Source organism: Neoarius graeffei, chromosome 16 (genome assembly GCF_027579695.1).
Source record: "Neoarius graeffei isolate fNeoGra1 chromosome 16, fNeoGra1.pri, whole genome shotgun sequence".
NCBI lineage: Eukaryota > Metazoa > Chordata > Actinopteri > Siluriformes > Ariidae > Neoarius > Neoarius graeffei.
Window position 1 is genome coordinate 21378583 of NC_083584.1, and position 23745 is coordinate 21402327.

The 23745-nt window shown below is 40.7% G+C and overlaps 1 protein-coding gene across 5 annotated transcripts in view; it reads right to left on the reverse strand.

The window, feature by feature from the left end:
- Positions 1–525: 525 nt before the first annotated feature.
- LOC132900500 (histone deacetylase 9-B) overlaps positions 526–23745 on the reverse strand; it is a 130633-nt gene continuing 107413 nt past the window's right edge. For 4 of the 5 annotated variants that reach the window (XM_060942631.1, XM_060942630.1, XM_060942629.1 and 1 more), the window contains 3 exons: positions 21041–21188; positions 14544–14761; positions 526–1336 (listed from right to left, as the gene is read on the reverse strand). In XM_060942631.1, the coding sequence (XP_060798614.1) occupies positions 1010–1336; positions 14544–14761; positions 21041–21188 (693 nt within the window). In that variant the 3' untranslated portion in view covers positions 526–1009. Of the gene's footprint in view, positions 1337–4630; positions 4688–14543; positions 14762–21040; positions 21189–23745 lie in introns of those variants that run through there. The other variant, XM_060942632.1, reaches the window with a different exon arrangement.

Sequence of the window (23745 nt, forward strand, 5' to 3'; positions counted from 1 at the left end):
AAGATGGCATAGCCAACATCCCAGCAAATATGTTCAGGTTGACAGAATATTTTCTGTAGGTTCCAGTTTTAGAAACATTTCACAATGTTCTGACCTTTTTTGCTCAACATTTAGAACCTTTCTGACAAATTTGCTGAAACTTCTTTCAGTTGACAGAACTTTAAAACAGAAACGTTAGGCTGCGTTCACAAGGATGTTTCGTTAGCCGTCAGAATCGCGCCTTTCGCTGCTAATTTAAACGAACATCAACGCATGGCAATGCGCAAAGCATTTTCGAAGGGTCACTCTAACTGTTTTTGACGTGCATCAGCAAACAGAAGACAGTCTGAAGAAATGTTCCATCATTCACATGGAGGATGAAGGAGGAACTAATTAAGGCTGTCAGCTCACATCCAAAAGTGTGTGTGTGTGTATATATATATATATATATATATATATATATATATATATATATAAAATCTTGGTACACTCTTCTTATGCACAAACTTCATACAGTTCACCTGAAATCAATCTCCATCCTCTGTCTCTGGTACGCTGTGTGGGAATTTATTTCTTTTCAATGCCATGGCTTGGCTCCACTTGTCCATCAATGCAATACAATCAATTAAAAAAAATTAATACAAAGTTCTTGGCTGAATGACCTTATAGGTACATTTTTAATGAAAATATTTTCACATTGTCTTTTCTGTATATGTTGTGGAAATGTTATTTTCGTAACGCTAGAGCTTGTCCTTTTTAAAATAAGTCACGTTGATGATTATAACTTTAATATTATACACGTATAACCATTTCTATTGCCTGGGATAATGCTGTTAGTGTTAATGATCTTAAAGCTCAGTAGAGAAAGAACGAACAGACAAGAAGGATGTGATGATAAATGTGAGGCAAAGAGTAAAGGGAGATTGAGACGCAAAGGTGCTTGACGTTCTGCCTTCTCTTCATTCATTCTCTCTTTCTATCCTTCTCTCTGATGCTCTCTTTGTTCTCTCTTCTTTTCTTCATCTCGTTCTCAGACGTCCGTCTCAGTCATACTCTCTACATTCTGTTCAGACTTGACCTCCTTCATCATCTCCTCTTCTCTTTCTTTTCTCTCATCCCTTCCTGCTTCCTCGATCCTGCTCTCGGGGTCCAGCGGTTCTTCTTTCACCCTGATGACGCTGGCCGGGGCGCTGGGGGTCTCGCTCTGGCTGTTGCTCTCTAATTGAATGTTGCTGCTGCTGCTGTGGCTCCGGATGACTCCAGCAGGGGGCAGTGTGAGCTCCAGGCCTCTCACCTCTTCGTCCTCCTCCAGGTGAGCAGTGGGGTTCCTCAGCTGTTCGATGGACTGCGACAGAATCTGACAGACACAGAGTACAGATTAAGATTAAGCACAGGTTTCTTTCTCCATATCACACACACATACACCAGACCTGTTTACCCCAAATTTGCCCTGTCAGTAGTCTTGCAGTATCTTGTCAGTAGTTTTGGTAAGCTGTCAGTAGGAATTTTACTGGGGTCCAATCTATGTATTGTATCGAAGACAAAAAGTAGAAAGCAGCCTATTAGATAATAGTACTCATTCAAGTTGAAAGTAAGTGATCGATTACATGAACAAAATTTTAAAAATTAAAATCTAGCACTGGTCTTATTTTTTCTGTCAAGTTGAGCACCTGTGAGAACCAAAAAGCAAACCCATGTAAGATTCTAGATCTGCTCCATAATCCTCATATTACTAAGCCTAGACTCTAAGGTCTACTTGTTGACTCCTCATACATTTCATTATTTCAGTATCTCTGAAATAACCAGAAGACTAGCAGTAATACTTATTTAGGATGCTACAATAAGAAAAAAATATTTCAGAGACCATACTATGCTCTAATGGGCTACTTAATACTTGATTGGCAGCTATACTGATCTCACACTCTTTACTAACAAATCACAAGTCATTGATACCTGGCAACTTGACAAAACAAGAAAAAAAATGCCAACATCAAAAAAGTTTAATTTCAAGTTAACAAAGTTTGACATTGGTTAATAACTGAACATGCATTTATGGCAACTCAATTATGGCATTCAATGTCAGGATATGCTAAACATTTAACAAAGTCAATAAAACATTTTAAAATTTAACTTTAAAGGAACAAATTATTTTCACAAACACATGACAGACAAAAAATGATCTGTAGCTTCTGAATAAGAGTTCATTCAAAACATGTTGAATTGTTCCAATATTGTCATGCTATCTATCTTATCTTCAAATTGGGCACTCTCAATCAAATGCACAAAACAATTAAAAACAGAAATGATTTGTGGAAGATACAGACTCTTATGGCAATGCAACGTACGGTAAACGTGGCTTAAACGTGATTAAACATGGCCGTGCTCATGACTATATGATCGATGTTCGATTCCCACAATAAATATGATTATAAAGTAAGTCATGAAACATTTGGCAACACTTCGGCCATAAATCGTAGTTTTTGGACAAGAATTCGTAGTCCGTATTTTGTTTTGAAAAATCGTAGGAACTACGGACAAATCGTAGGAGTAAACAGGTGTGATACACATACACTGTTTATTATTTGATCCTGTATGAATAAGACAGCGAGACAGCTAGGAAAGTAAAGACGTCTCTTAAATTCTGCAAATACACAAATTCATTGTCTTTGCATTTAAAAAAGTGTCAGCAAATAAAATACTTTCCTCATCTATCAAAAATGAATCAAAAAAAAAAAAACCTCAACCGTGACAACTGTCCACTGTTTCAACTAATACTTTATCAATTTCCACCTTGTCTCTTTCTGGGAAAGATGTAAACTCATGAAGTCAGGTTTTAGGTTGGTTTAGAAACCAAATATTACTATTAATGAGTATAATTTTGCACAATTACAGAAAGTGTTTATCGGAAAATAGTCAATGATGTGGCTCGGTGCAATTTTCCAACAATAGCACGTTCCAAAGTTTGATTTTATCTTTACGCCAAACTGCAAATGAGATTTTGTTCATAAATTAAAGAACAACACATTGCATGTCCATTTACAATTACATTAAATGTTATAACCACCAGAGGGGAACCGTCAGAGCCTTCTAGGCCTTCAGAGAAGGCCCAAACATATCAGCATTTCAAATGTTATATTTAATTTCTATCATTCTTTAATTTCTTCCATAATTTCATGATAATTATTGTCTTCTAATTTTAATTTGGCCTCATTTTCTATCAAATTTGCTCAGAAATGAACGGGCATTTACTGTCCTGAAAACATTAAAATCGAGTTATCCAATGAGATTGTTTTTGTTTGTTGTCTCTAGGCTGAGAAGAGTTTAGAGCTGCTCACTCATTGGTTAGGACTTCATTGCCGGGACAGAAGGCCATGGCAGTGTATGTTTATGTAGGAAGTGACAGATGAATTAACCAATCAGAGTTTGATTAATAGTGGGAGGGACCAAAAATTTATCGCCCTCAGCCTTCTCAAAAGCCAACGCTAGCTTAACCGTGAGTCGGAAAGCAAGTAGGACAGGCTAACGACCGAGAAACTAAGAGTTCTGTCTCCAGACTCTTCTTCCACACACGTAGCAATGTCTTAAAGGAGAACTGAAGGCAAATTTTTTTATTATCAAAATTCTATTTCTCTCATTTTATTAAATATAGGAATGCATTTTTGATAGCTATTTTGTCACTGCTATAGCAAGTTATGAGTGTTTGAAATACGCTCTGTAATATATCAGTCCATATGTCAAAGCAATGGCCATAAACGAGATTCGTTGAGACCTGTACGAGACATCGTAGGACGGAAGTAAAACGTACAGCGGAAATCAAAGTGACCAACATCTGCCAACATTGTCAAAAGACGTGCACACCCTCTTTCGAATGCTGACGTAATCAAGCCAGAAGTTTTCTGTGTCCGAAATCGCTCCCTGGGCACTATATAGTGTGGACACCATTCTGTAGTACTGTCCGAAACCTTAGTGAGGATTATGTGGGAAATGTGCTCAGTATAATATGTATTTATCACAAAAATACATGCATGTATTTATTATTTTGAAAACCCGCCAGCTGCCTGATCTGGCACATTTTAATTGTGCAACAGTAATGATGTAAATACCAGCGTGACGGACTCGTCCTTATCCTGTCGTCTTTCCAACTCTTCTCTACTCCACGCTGGTTCGAAGTCGTATGGAATAATCTCCATCACTGATGAAGCTGGCAAATCTCGAAATTAATCTAAATTGGAATGATATGGCGATCTGCCCGCTGTGTAAACAGTTTTCAAAATGGTGGTGCTGATACTTCATGTTTGAAGTCTCGCACAAGTCTCGTGAAGATCGCGCGGATAAGCGACACCTGCTGTGGACCAAACGAACTACATTCAACATGGCTAAAAATCGAAAAGGCAGAAAGTGTAATATAATATGCCAATACGAGTCACGATATAAGGTTAATAAAACTGAAAACGTAATTGAATAACACGTTAATTAAGAAATAAAGCAAGTTTAAAAATGACTTCAGTTCGCCTTTAATTTCATATGAATAAAGTTGTTTGTTTTTTTGTGAACTTCCCCAAATCCCTCTGTTGTAAAATATGTTAATTTGTTGGGTTCCGTTAATGGTTCCATTATTGTTTCTGATGGGATGTTAATTAGTGTAACACACCTGTGGACATTACTGTGCTTGGGATGTCTGGAAAGGGGTAAGCTGGCTTCGTGAATCCTGCATGGACAATATTCATTAATACAGTATATATTTTGTATTTTTCCCAAGATATGATGTTTATTTTTTGATGTAAGAATGTTTTGACACACATCCGCTGTTTGCACTGGATCAAATATGTGAATTAGCGTCGTAAAATTCCGCGTGAAAAGTCGAGTGTTTATCTGAGTAACCATTTGGCTGGGTGTTAACCGGTGTATTATGTTGTCGGGACGCCAGAATTCTTTCCCTTGTCTCTGTGGGTTGATAGCCCTGTCATTCATTGTTTTCCAGAATAAATGCTGACAGATCAACTCTTCGCTTCCTCTGCATCATCTATTAGTCACGCAGAGACTTTTAGTTATTATTAGCGTAACTGACTGGTTATAGTCGGTTACACACGCTCGCCCCAGGATTTTTCACTCAGACTTAAAGGGATAGTTGGGGATTTTTGACATGAATCTGTATGGCATCCCCATCAATAGTGTCATGCAAACACACTGACTTACCCCTGACAGCATCCTGTGAGTCCAGTTCTTGTCCAGTTTTGGTCCAGACGAAAGTAGTCTGGCAAGTTTGTTGGGGTCACGAAAGTAAAACGTTTTTCGTCTCAAAACAGTATGTGTTCAAAAGAGTGATATATTTGCATCACAAAACCGTTGCCAAATAAAAAGTCAGACCTCGAAATCGCTTGGCACTATTTTTTCTCCCTTCTTATCACTGCGCGCTGCCGCCAGGTGACAGCCACGGCTATTTCATTCATTGTTTACTGCTAGCAAAGTTAGCGACAACATGTCTGACTACGACAGCGACGTTGAAAACATTGACTTCATCTCACAGCCAAAGGGATATCTTTATGAACCCGAATATACAGATGAAGAAATTCTTGAAAGCCTGTCCGCTTGAAAGCATGGCGGTACAACTTTGTTCTTACCTGGGGTGCAGGGACAGCAGCTATCTTCAAAACCCATTTCTTCCTCAGTCCTGGGCATGAAGAAACATAGTTGTCGTCGCTGAAGTGCGCACTGCAAACACGAAGCTTTTTTACCTTTGCCTGTTTGGAGTCCACATGGAAGCCCAGAGCAACAAGCCAAAGTTTCCTCAGTGACACGTCCGTCATGGGAAAACGGTGAAATGTGTGCGGAGATTCAGCCACATCTTTGTTGCTACAGCCTGGATAGTCGCAAGCGCGCACCATTTTCACAAATATATTATTGTATAGGTTATAGAAGGTGATAAATTTGTCGCTGTTCTTGCTCTCAAATTAGCTTGTTAGTGCCGCTGATCTGAACTCCTAATCACTGCCAAACAATGGGAAAGGTGTTGATTCCTGCGCAGATGTCAACATGACAGCGCGCAGTGATACCGAGGGATACAAAATATAGCGCCAAATAATTGCGAGGTCTGACTTTTTATTTGGCAACGGTTTTGTGATGCAAATATATCACTCTTTTGAACACATACTGTTTTGAGAAGAAAAACGTTTTACTTTCGTGACCCCAACAAACTTGCCGGACTACTTTCGTCTGGACAAAAACTAGACAAGAACTGGACTCACAGAATGCTGTCGGGGGTAAGTCAGTGTATTTGCACGACACTGTTGACGGGGATGCCATACAGATTCATGTCAAAAATCCCGAACTATTGCTTTAAGTATTCGTTTCCCTCTGTAATTTACTTAGTTACTTTTAAATTCAACATCGACAACTACACACAACGGAGCAACCTGGCACCCTGCTGCTAATCCCTTGCAAAATCCTTTGCCCTGTTGCTTTTTTGGTGTCTGGCTAAGTTTTGGCTGAGCTCAAGTCCCAGCTCTAATAGTAACGGTTCGCCACTGATAGCCGCTATAAACAATCGTTCCTTAACCAAGCTTTTTCTCTCTCAAAGTTAATAAGCCAAATAAACACAGCCTATCGTGTAAATCAAGTAACTTTCCATGCACTAAACGACTTTTCAGTGTCGAAGACAAATTTCCAACATTGGAATAAAATCATGAGGGTTTTGTTCGAGTCGTGGTGCTCGTGTCATCTCAGTCATTTCAGGTCATCAGGATGACTTGAGTCAGTCTTTTTCTCATCCTTGCGTTCCGATAAAATCCATAAAATCGTGTTGAATATTATCTTTAGTCTTGGCTCATGCAAATAGTAACACTGATAATCACATGAAATCATCAATAATCACTTGAAAAGTCATTTTGTGCATGGCTAGGATAAATCTGTGACTAATGACACATTGTGTGTAGATGTGAGACGGTGTCAGGCTTTCATCATCATCACAATGAGAGGATTTCTCAAACTCTCCTGACTCTTGCTCTCCATTCATCACTATCTTCCATCAAGGTTGGTAAGTCTTCAACTAAGCACCCGGTATCATCTGCTAATTGATCAATCTATGTTTTCTTTGGGCGACCAGTTGGTTTTTGGCCATGCAAAGGTCTCCATAGAAGGACATCACTAACAACCTCATCTCTACTATGCCATGAATCTTCGCAGTCCAGGAATATTCAGTCTTTCACCATGAATCTTCAGAGTCTTTCAAAGTTTTCTAGTGTATGGTTAGCATTACAGAGAAAGTTACAACTTTACCTTGGCCTGTTACAAAGCGCTAACAGTGGAGACTCCTTCCAAAAATGCCACCATCAAACGGTGCAGTTGGAGTCTTGTTCTCGGACTCGACTCGGCTCAGTAGTGGACTCGACTCGGACTTGACTCGAAATTTTCTTTAATGACTTGGACTTGAACACTGGGGACTCGAGACTGGACTCAGACTCGAGGTTTAGTGACTCGACTACAACACTGCTCTGACAGTATCAGAGTCTAGTATTAGAAAGTAGTGCATACTTGTGTGTAATATTTCTTAATTTTGTATTTAAAACATCGATTTTAAAATGTTTATATGAAGTACGTATCTCTGAAATGTCTCGCATTTATACCTGTTTTCATTCAGGACAAGGATCGTTTATCCAAAACCAGATTATAAAAATTTGTATGTAAATTTGGATTTAAAGGAGAATTAAACTATTTAAAATAACTCTTGGTATTGTGCACATTTGTTTGTGGGTTGTTTTTCTTTTTGTTTTGTTTTTTAACCTTTTCATATGTTAATATTACAGGTTAAAACATTTCAACCTCTGTGATTTTTTTTTTTTTTTTTGGACCCGGGTTCAAATTTTTAACCTAGTTCATAATTTCCAATCTAGATAAAATTTTGGATTATCTAAGATTCTTAAAAGGGATTTTCCATCACTTTTTTTACTCTCTTTCTTCCATCCACTTCCTCTCTGTCTACACCTACTTAGTATTTCCTCGTCTGTCTATTCCTATCTACCTAATTAGCATTTTTTACATATCGTTTTTCATACTTAACAGGGATTCAAACTCAGAACCTTCTGATTCTTAACCACTAGACCAGCAATGATTGTGATGGAAGGAGTGATATATACAGTATTTAGAATTTATTAATGAGTCCAGTCTTATTACGTCATCAAGGAGTTTAAAATACAAAGTCTTCCCAAATCTTAACCCTAAACCGAACCCTAGATGTAGTACGTCTCCCTAATACAAGTAGCAAATTATGAACTGGGCTGAAAAATTCCACCTGCCCTACAATTCTGTCCTGTAGCATAAATATCACACAAATTCAACGAGAAAAATCAAAAATGTATAACGTACATATGTATTGGATAATTATTCTCAAACAACTTAATTCACTTGAACATTTTACAAACCTCATTTCATTTCATACAAATATATATAACTTTCAGTGGGTTTTTTGGTGGTTTTCATCATTAGGCTGGTTATGTGTCTAAAAGACTGAATGCTTTTAACATGATCCTGGGGGCATTTGAGCCAGGAGAATTCAGCTGCTTGTGCTCTTTTTACAAGAAAAGATAAATTAAACATGTATAGTATAAGAGTGTTGCCAGCTTTTCTCTCAGGCCTCCAGGAAATGAAACCGAGGTACCAGGCTCAAGGGGGAGAAGGAGGGAGAGAGAGAGAGAGAGAGAGAGAGAGAGAGAGAGAGAGAGAGAGGAAAATGAGAATAAAACTGATGAGCTGTGGTAAAGATAGAGAGAAATGAATGAGAGAACACATATGTCCTGTATATAAGAAGAAATGTCTAAAGACGTCACAGGAGAGAAGACATGAGAAGAAACGAGAGAGAGAGAGAGAGAGAAGACAACAAGAGACCAGGAGAATGGAAAGGTAAGAAAGTGAAAAGGGGGGACAACAAAAAAGAAAGAGAAGCAAGAGAGGAGGAGGGGAAGAAAGGTGAAGCCCTGTTAGTGCGGCCCCAGTGTAAACATCCTGCCAGGATTTATCCACTTCCTGTATCGTTTGGGCAGCAGCGAGGGGCCTTTAATTCGCCGTCCCTTTAAGAGCCCTGAGCTCTTATAAAAAGGCGGTCAAGAGCCACTCAACCTGAAGGCTCGTTAACTCACCTACTGCATTCACACACACACACACAACACAGCATTAACGCTATGACCATTATATTAAATGACAATAGTGAATTCAATTTGCGCTGGGATTTAACGTTAGCATGTAACCATATGTGAGTATAGAGCCTTTTTAGCTTTTTAAACCAGCTACATCCACACAAAGCAGGTTTTTATGCTTTGAACCGCTTGCTACAAGTGACATGCTCAGAGAAGTATATCCGAAAACCTCTCATCTCATCTCATCTCATTATCTGTAGCCGCTTTATCCTGTTCTACAGGGTCGCAGGCAAGCTGGAGCCTATCCCAGCTGACTACGGGCGAAAGGCGGGGTACACCCTGGACAAGTCGCCAGGTCATCACAGGGCTGACACATAGACACAGACAACCATTCACACTCACATTCACACCTACAGTCAATTTAGAGTCACCAGTTAACCTAACCTGCATGTCTTTGGACTGTGGGGGAAACCGGAGCACCCGGAGGAAACCCACGTGGACACGGGGAGAACATGCAAACTCCACACAGAAAGGCCCTCGCCAGCCACGGGGCTTGAACCCAGAACCTTCTTGCTGTGAGGCGACAGCGCTAACCACTACGCCACCATGCCGCCCCCGAAAACCTCTCCTGTGACTCAAAAAAAAAAACAACAGAATACTTGTAAGAATGTTCCGCTTTACCTTTCGTAACACGCCACTGATGTAAAAAGATCCCTTGTTAGCTAAAATGTTAGTTTAGATGGTTAGTCATTCTGGAAAGTTTGTGTTTGACCAGTAAGTGATGACGAGTTGTATGACAAGTTCTACCTCAGTAATTCCTCATCCACTGAAAAGTACCGAGTTTTCGAAGCATCCTTCCAAAAATAACTCCTAAGATCCCAGACAAATTACGGCATTGAGCTAAGCTAACTAGAAATTCACAACAGTCACTTATTTAACAAGAGTCATCAGGAGATGACATATCCTCCCGGTCCCCATATGAAACCCCACTCCAAATTTTCCTAAGTTGAATTGGTTGCCATGGAAATAAGGATTTTTTTTTTTTTTTAAATCACAGAAATCCCAAAATGTCAAAAGGCACAAATCCTCTAGTCACTTAAAGTGCCATTCCACCATTGGATGTATTCTTTGGCATAAAATACAATATATTTTATGACAACATGACTAGACAGAGAAATCTTTTAGCTTCAAAATGATATATCAAACATAATTTTTTGACAACGACAAGTATATTAATTTTGCGACCAAAGTCACCTACCCTTTTAATTTCCGCGCGGTAGTGAAACGTGATGTCATCGGCAGGTTCCCCTTCTTGTGTACCACGTGTCGGTCTATTTTTAGACCAGGAAACCCCCAAAGTGAGAGAGTCATTTCTCCTCGTATATGGGGGCCAAAAAAATTGCGAAAAATTTTGAGTTAATCTTTCAGTTAGCTAGATTTATTGGTATTAGCTAGATTTATTGGTATTATTTTTATCGCGTTCTATCCGCCATTGCTGATAATATGTGCCACGTCACACGTCACGTGGTACACAAGAAGGGGAACCTGCCGATGACATCACGCGTGGAAATTAAAAGGGTAGGTGACTTTGGTCGCAAAATTAATATACTTGTCGTTGTCAAAAAATTATGTTTGATATATCATTTTGAAGCTAAAAGATTTCTCTATCTAGTGATACCATTTATATATGTTGTCAAAATATATTGTATTTTATGCCAAAGAATACATCCAATGGTGGAATGGCACTTTAACATACTGTAACTGTCAGGTTTCGTGAAAAAAAAAATTCCGAATAGTTTTTGAGTTATGCTCCAGAAACTAAAATGTTTACAGACAGACGGATGGACAGTCGGACAGAGCAATAGCTATATCCCCCCACATTATATGCTGGAGGGATAATAACGATATTAGCTAACTACTAAACTAGCTATTTATGTCTTGCCACCACTAGCCAGCTAAATTAGATTTAATTAGTATCTTATTTTAAGGAGCTATTAGCTAGATATTTTTGCTAAGACACACACATATAGGGGGCGGCACGGTGGTGTAGTGGTTAGCGCTGTCGCCTCACAGCAAGAAGGTCCTGGGTTCGAGCCCCGGGGCTGGCGAGGGCCTTTCTGTGTGGAGTTTGCATGTTCTCCCTGTGTCCGCGTGGGTTTCCTCCGGGTGCTCCGGTTTCCCCCACAGTCCAAAGACATGCAGGTTAGGTTAACTGGTGACTCTAAATTGACCGTGAATGTGAGTGTGAATGGTTGTCTGTGTCTATGTGTCAGCCCTGTGATGACCTGGCGACTTGTCCAGGGTGTACCCCGCCTTTCGCCCGTAGTCAGCTGGGATAGGCTCCAGCTTGCCTGCGACCCTGTAGAAGGATAAAGCGGCTAGAGATAATGAGATGAGATGAGACACACATATAGACAAACCTTAGGCTACTATTACTCTGTCTCGTATCTTGCCACGTAAGCGGCATGTGGGTCAAACGCCAAGAAATGAGCCGTATTTTGTCCAAAATTAAAGTCCTGTGATGTACACGGCGTACGTGTGACGTTTCTGTGGCGTATCTGGGGTTTGTATGGGGTTCAAGGGATGTAAAGTTATGGCGTACTGAGGCGTATGCGTGGCGTATGATGCGTTGCCGCAGCATAACCATTTTGTTGCTTTTGTTGGTGTGACGTTTCGTTCTTACGTGTGACGTTGCTGCGGCGTATCTGCAGCATTCAGAGGTGGGTATAAAAGGGGGCCCCATGCCGCGTTCGTTGTCATTCGTCACAGTCAAGAAAGCATCATGCCAGCGAAGAAGTCAGGGCCCAAGAAGGGCAAGGGAAGAGGGAAGACATCAACCGCATCCACTCAGCCAGCCCCGGAGCCACCTTCATCAGACACGTCAACTAAAGCATTCACACGGTGTAATAGGTGTTCGAGCAACGTTCCCGCTGCGTCACTTCTACGTAGCTTTTGTTTTTACGGCGTACACGTGACATATGTGTGACGTATCAAAGCTGATACGTATGTGCTACGGATTTTTAAGTGCGGACTTAAAAATACACCGCACCCTGGTGTACAAGGAACTCGTGTCACACATCCTAGAGTATTAGCTACATAAGCTGGTGATGCTGTGATGTTCCTTTCTTACTGCCATGTATCCTGATACGCCGTACACTACCGTTCAAAAGTTTGGGGTCACCCAGACAATTTTGTGTTTTCCATGAAAAGTCACACTTTTATTTCCTACCATAAGTTGTAAAATGAATAGAAAATATAGTCGAGACATTTTTCTGGCCATTTTGAGCATTTAATCGACCCCACAAATGTGATGCTCCAGAAACTCAATCTGCTCAAAGGAAGGTCAGTTTTATAGCTTCTCTAAAGAGCTCAACTGTTTTCAGCTGTGCTAACATGATTGTACAAGGGTTTTCTAATCATCCATTAGCCTTCTGAGGCAATGAGCAAACACATTGTACCATTAGAACACTGGAGTGAGAGTTGCTGGAAATGGGCCTCTATACACCTATGGAGATATTGCACCAAAAACCAGACATTTGCAGCTAGAATAGTCATTTACCACATTAGCAATGTATAGAGTGGATTTCTGATTAGTTTAAAGTGATCTTCATTGAAAAGAACAGTGCTTTTCTTTCAAAAATAAGGAAATTTCAAAGTGACCCCAAACTTTTGAACGGTAGTGTACATACGCAAGGCTGAAACGCCAATGTGTGACACAAACATTAATTGGAATTCTGGCTAGTTGATGAAAAAAGTAAGCACAAGCTAGTTATCTAGGTTTAGCAAACAGATTCTGTTTTTGATGACTGAAAGACATCAGAAACTTTTTTTTTGCTTGAATTTATTTCAAACAGTCACAAGTAAAAGATTAGACAAAGATGAATCATGTGAACTCCTCGTTTTACCAATCTTAGCGTATTAATAATGTTTATTCATAGTCCAGTGTGCGCGTGTGCAGGTTTACCTGCTTCTCTTCTTTTCCTTCTTCTTTTGGGTTTCACAGCAGCTGGCATCCACAGTGTTGCATTACTGCCATCTACAGGTTTACTTTTGACTGTGCACTGACAGTTACATCATTCTGTCGCTAAACGAACAGCTGATCACACCGAGGTGCTCACTGACCGCCGATATTTATTAGTTTGCTCCTGCGTTTCCTTTCCTTCGCAACATAACGTCTTTTCTTCTCACTTTTCGTTACTGTAGTTGGTCTTTCACGTTTCATTCGCACACTCACGTCCTCCAGTTTTCTCTCCTGTTTCAAATTTGTATCCCACAATGCCTTGAGCAAACTGAGAAAGCCCACCACGTGATGCATGATGTAGTATCTTGAATTGGGTCATGGGTGAAGCAGGAAAAAATAGCAGAGAATTTAGGGCCACATGGCCCTAAATTCATTAATTGTTCCATTTAAAAAAAAAAAAGAATAAAATTGGAAGTCTGTGATTTGAATTCAATGGCTTTCAGTCCAATAAACAAAAATAATTGGGTGTCAGGGAAAATTCTTTTTATGACCTACACTCAAAAAATCTGAAAGGCAGTCTAGCTTTAATTTACCACCCACAACTGAGAATTTGGAATATAAATATTTTGGGGGGGTGGCACGGTGATGTCGTGGTTAGCGCTGTCGCCTCACAGCAAGAAGGTCCGGGTTCGAGCCCTGTGGCCGGCGAGGGCCTTTCTGTGCGGAGTTTGCATGTTCTCCCTGTGTCTGCGTGGGTTTCCTCCGGGTGCTCCGGTTTCCCCCACAGTCCAAAGACATGCAGGTTAGGTTAACTGGTGACTCTAAATTGACTGTAGGTGTGAATGTGAATGTGAATGGTTGTCTGTGTCTATGTGTCAGCCCTGTGATGACCTGGCGACTTGTCCAGGGTGTACCCCGCCTTTCGCCCGTAGTCAGCTGGGATAGGCTCCAGCTTGCCTGCGACCCTGTAGAACAGGATAAAGCGGCTAGAGATAATGAGATGAGAGATGAGAGAAATATTTTGGGAGGTTCAATCCTGAAACACCACCCCACACACCAACTACTGCCAGTTTCTTTGTGAGTAGGTTGAAAAATTCCTGCATTGGAAAAGCACCTACAGATGAGTACTCATGTCCTTCCACTTGAACATAAAATCTGCCTTTAAACCCTACAATCACGATGTATAATCTTATATTCACTATTCCCATCACATACATATGCGTCTCCCTACCAGGCTGTCGCTTTGTTTTCCTTTCCAAATTCGCTGCAGTAACCCACAGGCATGCAGCATTATAAAATGTCCAAGGCTGACTCATGGTGTCACTCCAGACTGTCACACTCTAGTCATGACGAGCTACAGTACCGCAGAGTTTGTGCTTTTCCAGACCTCACACACTCAAACGGCTCGAGCCAAAGCCCTAGATGCAAAGAATGTGGCCTGAGTGAAACACCAGCGTTAGTGCTGACTGAGGTACCTGGTTGATGTGGACCTGCTGGTGGTATTGCTTCTGTTTCTCCACAAAGTTGTGGTGTTGCTGTTGGAGGACGAGTTGAGCCAGAGTGCTCTGGGGAAGCGGTGCTGATTGGGTCCGGTTAAGAGGCCTGTGTCGAGGCAGCCTGGGACGAGAACCACCTCCTCCTCCTGAACGCTCCTTCATCACCAGAGGAGACTGGGGGAGAACCGAGACACTTCCTGGAAGTGAAAGAGAAATGGAGGAAGAGAGAATGAGAGTCTGTTCTCTACAAACCAGGAGTTTATTGTGGTTTCACTACGGTACCTTGTTTGTAACTATGGTTACCAAACTTTAAACCGTGAACCTAACATGATTTCACTATGGTACTACGATATCAATTCTGTTTATCTATAATACCACCATGATATTATTATTGTGATTTAGGGTAACTATGTTTCTACCACAGTTTCTATAAAATTCTCAAATCTGATTGGTCAGAAAGTGTTGATTAATTATTTTAATAGCAGCTCTCTCTGATAGTAATATCACATTTTTATATTAATGCACTCATTCTAATGCATTATTATTTCTATAATAACAGCTAATTCAGAGCAACTTGTATGTCAGATGTTCACATAATCTTTAAATGCTGCTATTTACCAATAATAACTAGTTAACCTAGTGGTTAGCGCTGTCGCCTCACAGCAAGAAGGTCCTGGGTTCGAGCCCCGGGGCCGGCGAGGGCCTTTCTGTGTGGAGTTTGCATGTTCTCCCCGTGTCCGCGTGGGTTTCCTCCGGGTGCTCCGGTTTCCCTCACAGTCCAAAGACATGCAGGTTAGGTTAACTGGTGATTCTAAATTGACCGTAGGTGTGAATGTGCGTGTGAATGGTTGTCTGTGTCTGTGTCAGCCCTGTGATGACCTGGCGACTTGTCCAGGGTGTACCCCGCCTTTCGCCCGTAGTCAGCTGGGATAGGCTCCAGCTTGCCTGCGACCCTGTAGAACAGGATAAAGCGGCTAGAGATAATGAGATGAGAACTAGTTAACCTAGTATAATTGACTGACTGACTGACTGATTGATTGATGAACAAACCAATAATTTACCAACTATTCTTTGTTTGCAATCACGTGACTTTTTGCCCCCGGTTCACTTCCAGTTTCCAACTGATGGGCAACAATCAAAGAATTCTTATAACAACATCATGAACCCAACCGAGTACACGTCCGTCGTCATCTTATGAAAACCATTCTACATCTGACTATGTTAATGGACTAGAAGCAAAAGCAAAACAGAGATATCAAAAAACAATATATTGATGGGATGGACTGGACCCCTACAGCGTAAAAAAGACAGACTTTTTAAGCGATTTCAACAACTTTCCAAACGTACAGTTTCCGGACATTTCCAATTATCTGGTCGTCCAAACATCGTTTTACACGAAGAATCAAATGAAAGCTTTCAAAAGTCTTGAAGCCTGTAACTTTTTTGTTTGTGGTTGGGTTCATGACATTGTTATAAGACTTCTAAAGGACAATAGTTGTCTTATTTTTGCGAGTGTGATTAATGTGATGTACAGTGGTGCTTGAAAGTTTGTGAACCCTTTAGAATGTTCTATATTTCTGCATAAATATGACCTAAAACATCATCAGATTTTCACATAAGTCCTAAAAGTAGATAAAGAGAACCCAGTTAAACAAATGAGACAAAAATATTATACTTGGTCATTTATTTATTGAGGAAAATGATCCAATATTACATATCTGTGAGTGGCAAAAGTATGTGAACCTTTGCTTTCAGTATCTGGTGTGACCTCCTTGTGCAGCAATAACTGCAACTAAACGTTTCCGGTAACTGTTGATCAGTCCTGCACACCGGCTTGGAGGAATTTTAGCCCGTTCCTCCATACAGAACAGCTTCAACTCTGGGATGTTGGTGGGTTTCCTCACATGAACTGCTCGCTTCAGGTCCTTCCACAACATTTCCATTGGATTAAGGTCAGGACTTTGACTTGGCCATTCCAAAACATTCACTTTATTCTTCTTTAACCATTCTTTGGTAGAACGACTTGTGTGCTTAGGGTCGTTGTCTTGCTGCATGACCCACCTTCTCTTGAGATACAGTTCATGGACAGATGTCTTGACATTTTCCTTTAGAATTTGCTGGGATAATTCAGAATTCATTGTTCCATCAATGATGGCAAGCCGTCCTGGCCAAGATGCAGCAAAACAGGCCCAAACCATGATACTACCACCACCATGTTTCACAGATGGGATAAGGTTCTTATGCTGGAATGCAGTGTTTTCCTTTATCCAAACATAATGCTTCTCATTTAAACCAAAAAGTTCTATTTTGGTCTCATCCATCCACAAAACATTTTTCCAATAGCCTTCTGGCTTGTCCATGTGATCTTTAGCAAACTGCAGACGAGCAGCAATGTTCTTTTGGAGAGCAGTGGCTTTCTCCTTGCAACCCTGCCATGCACACCATTGTTGTTCAGTGTTCTCCTGATGGTGGACTCATGAACATTAGCCAATGTGAGAGAGGCCATCAGTTGCTTAGAAGTTACCCTGGGGTCCTTTGTGACCTCGCCGACTATTACACGCCTTGCTCTTGGAGTGATCTTTGTTGGTCGACCACTCCTGGGGAGGGTAACAATGGTCTTGAATTTCCTCCATTTGTACACAGTCTGTCTGACTGTGGATTGGTGGAATCCAAACTCTTTAGAGATGGTTTTGTAACCTTTTCCAGTCTGATGACCATCAACAACGCTTTTTTTGTGGTCCTCAGAAATCTCCTTTGTTCGTGCCATGATGCACTTCCACAAACATGTGTTGTGAAGATCAGACTTTGATAGATCCCTGTTCTTTAAATAAAACAGGGTGCCCACTCACACCTGATTGTCATCCCATTGATTGAAAACACCTGACTCTAATTTCACCTTCAAATTAACTGCTAATCCTAGAGTTTCACATACTTTTGCCACTCACAGATATGTAATACTGGATCATTTTCCTCAGTAAATAAATGACCAAGTATAATATTTTTGTCTCATTTGTTTAACTGGGTTCTCTTTATCTACTTTTAGGACTTGTGTGAAAATCTGATGATGTTTTAGGTCATATTTATGCAGAAATATAGAAAATTCTAAAGGGTTCACAAACTTTCACGCACCACTGTAAGCCAAAGTGTAGTATGTGATTCAAGTTGGAGCAGCTGTAGGCATTTTTTAAATGATAACTTACATTTTATTTCATGACATTTCAAACATAGCTCAGACTTATGAACTAACATCATTGCACAACCTGAAAAAATACGTAAACAATCGCGTTTCAATCGCTCAGACCTTAAAACTAGTTTCATCTTTTCATCAGCGGTTTGTTTTACGACATCCAAAATGTAAGAAAACTCATTTAACTTTAGAGGTTTCACTTGAGAGCCATAAAGTTGGTGTACGTGCCATGCCTTTAACAAAATGATCGCTGCGAAGACGAGCATGTGGACTCTCGACTGCTTTCGAACACAGTGAAAGGTTTGCAAGCCATTTTTCATGGCGTCTTTTTGAGATATTTTTCGTCCTTTTACCCTTGTGCACGATTTCTTTTGCTATCCTGTAACACCGTTTGTCTTTTTCTCAATTTGATCGGTTTGACCATCCAAATACAGAGCAACAATCTGGCGTATTTGGAGGCAAAACACAAGAAACTACTGCAAAGTGACTGTAAACACGTACGATGCCTGACCATCAGCTGGAAATCTGAATGCATAATGAGGCAAATCACTACCGGAAGTGACGTCTATTGTAAACAAAGAATAGCTAGTAGGAGACTCAGGCTAGCTGGTCACTGTGTTCGACATGCAGATGAGGAAACATCCAAGCAACTCATGGTCGCTTGAATCGTGGAAGGAAGCGCACCAATTTCATTGGTGTTCTGAAGCGTGATACAAACCTGGAATCCAGTCAAGAAATTCAGAACGCAAAGATGGAGAGAGATGTATGGAAGGGGAAGGATCTCGTGGCATCGGTTTGGGCGGGAGCCCGGCTAAACTAAAACTAAACTAAACTATTTACCAATGAAAAATATATCAGTGTTGATACGGTGAAGCTTTATGTTTCAGTCACGTTTATGAAAGAAGGTTTTGATGTAAAATTGTTTCATTAACGTTTCTGGTCACGGAGAAAATCTTCAAGGCAGGGAGTTTGAATGTTGCTGGGTACAAGGTACAATGTACAGAGCGTTTATAGCTGCTATAACATAAGTGAGAACAGGAACTAACTTGTTTTTCAGGCGTTCCACATCATTAAGTGTAAATGTGTCTGGATAAAAACACAACATACCATTCTTTAATAAATAGATTGTATTTTTGTGAAATTGTTGGGGGTATAAAAGGAATAAAATACTTCTGGACATGCCATTATAGGAAAATACTGGTCATGGCACACTGAACCAGCATGATGATTTTCCTATAATAGCACACTCTGTGGTGTTTTACTCCTTCCTTAATATATATTCAGCTATTTAACAGTTATTCCACGAAATCGAGTCGTACATGAGGCGCATAGTGCCGAGTAGGCTATAAGCCATGTACGACAAGATTGAATCTTAGAATCTTAAACTTAGAATCATTTCCGCTTAGAATGTAAACGAACTGGCGAAATGACAGTAGCAGTTTGTGAAAAATGCTATAATAATAATAATTCTTGAAAAATAAAAAAAGATACGTTCTTACCATCAAATGCTTTCATTCCATATTTTGTTGCTTTTTTGTATTTTTTTGGGTTTTGTTTTTGAGAAGTAGTATAAGTAGTTTTGTTGTTGCTTTTTTATTTCGTCCTCAGTTGGTTCAGCAACACGCTCTGCCATTTTCTTCTTCTTTTTGGTAGTTGGCAAACAAACTTAAAGGTAGACTGCCTTTCAGATTTTTCAAGTTTAGGTCATAAAAAAATTTTCCCCGACATTTTTGTTTAGTGGACCGAAAGCTACTGAATTCGAATCATAGATTTTTCCAATTTTATTCGGTTTTTTTTAATAGAACAATTCATGAATTTAGGGCCACATGGCCCTAAATTCTCCGCTATTTTTTCTTGCTTCACCATGACGCAATACAAGATACTACGTCATGTATCACATGGTGGGCTTTCCCCATTTGCACAAGGCATTGTGGGATACAAATTTGAAACAGGAGAGAAAAATGGAGGACGTGAGTGTGCGAATGAAACATGAAAGACCGACTACAGTAACAGAAAGCGAGAAGAAAAGACGTTATGTTGCGAAGGAAAGGAAATGCAGGACCAAACTAATAAATATCGGTGGTCAGCGAGCACCTCGGTGTGATCCGCTGTTCGTTTAGCAACAGAATGATGTCAGTGCACGGTCGAAGGTAAACCTACGCATGCGCACACGGACTTCCTCTGTCTGCTTGACTGCGTGAAGCGAGCGATTTCATGCACATTATTTGCTCGGGAATCCCCACAAATTAAATAACTTCCCAGCCACAGAACAGAATGGCCTGATATTTTGTGAGATATTACAGAAATAAACATATATCACAATGACCAAATTTCAGAGGGAACTAAATTTCACCGATTTTATGAAATCGAAAGGCCATCTAGCTTTAAAGGTGCATTACCACCACCGACTGGGCTGGATTGTGGAACAGGAGATATTGGGAGGGAAAAAAACATCTATATTCTTTTAGCTATTTTTGTTTCTTTTAAATACTAGATAAAGTGATGTATCTGACTTGATACGCTCTGCCATTTTGTTTTTCTCTCCTCACGGTATATGAGCTGATAGCCTAGTCGCAGAGTAGCCAATCAGAGCACACGATTGCTCATATCCAGTGAATGTGGATAGAATAAACAGGTGTATTGCCACATTTACTATCATATCTTCTGCTAACTGTAACTGATATACTCTTGACCAAACCACTACCTTGGTTTTAATGTGGTACTTCATAACTTCCCATATGGATGAAAAAAGAAATGTTTTTTCCAGTAAGTTATATAGCAAGCTGAAAATTTTTGTAAGGCTATGGTCACACTACAGCTCACGATGCTTTGCAATGGGTTATCAGTGAAAAAAATGGGTTATCAAGGTGTTTGGTGGCGATGCGTCCCTGAGCTTCAGGAAGCATTCTCAAACCCATCTGTGAGTATTCGCCGTTTAGTTTGCTGACGAAAACATCGGCATCAAATTTTCAGTGCACGCAATGGCAGTTTTCGTGATGTTTTTCGCCACTCATGAGGCAGAGACACATCAAAAAACAACTCGCGAACCTCGACAAATATTCGCTGTGCATCACACAATTGGTGAAAATGCTACCGATTTTTCATCGCCAAGTATTCGCAAACCCATCACCAGCTGCAGTGTGGCCGTAGCCGAAGATATGTAGAATATATAGAATGATTTGAAGAAAAAAGGACTAAGTACATCCTGAGGATTTCTGAAATGTCTTGTATTGAATAATAAGCATGAGCGGAATAGTGCTAGTGTGAGTCTACGGTGATGGAGACTTACCAGACGAGAGTATCTTCTGCTGTCTGGTCTGCTCTTTCAGTAACAGGTGCTGCAGCAGAGCCTGATGGCTGGTGTTCACCTTCGGCTCCCGAGAAGTGGCTGACACTGAGCTCGCCTCACCTGCTCGCTCCTGTATTGCTGAAGCAGGCTGCAGAGAGAGAGAGATGATCATGAGGGTATTCATGGTAATTTTATACATGGGTTATTCTAGAGTTCGGGATACATTTCACGTCTCCAAGATAAACCTTTTGTTATTTTCCACAAAAGAAATCTTCGTTGAATCAGTTTTGAACAATAATACAAGTTATGACAAACTTTCACCAATAGCAATGTACATTTTCGACCCAATTTATCCATAAAACCTTAACTAAATGACTCCCACCCCTCCCCCCACATTATCGGCTGTCTTCGACTCCTGATTCATACATTCAACTCCAATAAACATGAAATGATTCAGTCTAACAGTTTGTTTTTTTGAGGCTTATTCTATTAACTGTTATCAAGGCCCTGTCCACACGGCAACGGATTCAGGTGAATCCGATAAAATTTATCGTTTCGGCCTGGCGTCCACACGGCACCGGCGTTTTGGGTGCCCCAAATCGATATTTTTTGAGAACGGTTTCCAGAGTGGAAAAATCTGGCAACGGCGCCGTTGCGAAGTCGTCTGGATGAGTAGAACGGATTTGTTTACGATGACGTCACAACCACATGACTAGAACAAGCAGCACTCTCGCGCGCATCATTCGTAACAACAACAGAAGAAGGGGTTTATGCGCATGCGTCCTACTTCTTCTATTGTTCTGGTGTCTCCGATGGGACCGTCTTACAGCACACGTAGAGGTGTGGCATGTGTATTGCATCGTTTTCAACAAGCGTTGCGTTGCCATATGTACCTGATATTTTACTGATCCGTTGCCCATGTGGACGCGATATTTTTTTTACCCGCTAAAAAAAAAATCTCGTTGCCGTGTGGATGTAGCCCAAATCAATTGCACAGAAAGTCTATTTTCTGTATTATGTGAAATCTCATCTCATCTCATTATCTCTAGCCGCTTTATCCTTCTACAGGGTCGCAGGCAAGCTGGAGCCTATCCCAGCTGACTACGGGCGAAAGGCGGGGTACACCCTGGACAAGTCGCCAGGTCATCACAGGGCTGACACATAGACACAGACAACCATTCACACTCACATTCACACCTATGGTCAATTTAGAGTCACCAGTTAACCTAACCTGCATGTCTTTGGACTGTGGGGGAAACCGGAGCACCCGGAGGAAACCCACGCGGACACGGGGAGAACATGCAAACTCCACACAGAAAGGCCCTCGCCGGCCCCGGGGCTCGAACCCAGGACCTTCTTGCTGTGAGGCGACAGCGCTAACCACTACACCACCGTGCCGCCCTATTATGTGAAATTTCAGTCATAAAAAATATATACATTTTATCCGTCCCAATGTTCTTGTCAGTTCTGTCAACTCTGTTATAAACCCGCATCAAATCCACAAAGACTTTTAATAATACGTATGACACCTGCACCGAGAGATGTCACTTCCTCTGGCGGGAAACCTCAGAAAGGTAGTGAGGTACATTATGTTTCTTCTCTCATTAATTTGAACAAAATGTTGAGGATTTTACAGCAACAGTAGATTAATTATTCGCCAAATCTGTTATTGTGATATCGGAGTGAATCTCTCTCGTTTTTTAAAAACAATAATATGATTAAAATCCATACAATTCTGTTTTCATATGTGCCATGTGGTAGCCAGTTTGAGGTGAACATGCGGCGTCAAGACACAAAATGGTGGGAGGTGTCCACTCTGTTATCAACGATTCTGTTCATGGATTGCCCAGTTTGACAATCACAGAGTTGACGATGACTAATAGGGTCAACACTTGAAATGTACCCGTGATTACGGAATGGGTCGTATGTATGAAGTCAAAGATGAAGAGGCGATTCAAAAGGGCAAAATGAATGAACGAATCAATCAATTAATTAAATAATATCCTTAACAAACATGCACAGACTTTAATTTGCAATTTCTTCCATTTGTTTAACTAAAATGTTTAGCTGTTTTTACCTTCTAAGCCAGCAGAGAATCTAAACTGCCTTTACACACGAAAAACATACTGTACGTCGTCTTAGTTTTTCCACTGTCATACAGTTTACCGGCAACTTGCACTATCACTTGTAAACAATTTAAATAAAGCATGACTATAAACTATAACAGCATGTAATTTTTATCTGTGATTACCAAATAAAGCTAAAAATGTGCCTTATATAGGGGCAGCACAGTGGTGTAGTGGTTAGCACCATCACCTCATAGCAAGAAGGTTCTGGGTTCAAGCCCAGTGGCCAACAAGGGCCTTTCTGTGTGGAGTTTGCATGTTCTCCCTGTGTCTACATGGGTTTGCTCCGGTTTCCCCGACAGTCCAAAGACATGCAGGTTAGACTAATTGGTGGCTCTAAATTGACCGTAGGCGTGAATGTGAGTGTGAATGGTAGTTTGTCTCTGTGTCAGCCCTGCAATAACCTGGCGACTTATCCAGGGTGTACCCCGCCAATCGCCCATAGTCAGCTGGGATAGGCTCCAGCTTGCCCGTCACCCTGTACAGGACAAGCGGCTACAGATAATGGATGGATGGAAGTGCAACCTTTGTGCTGCTGTGGAGGTTCATCAGCTTCCCTTCACCACTACAGGTTTCCTA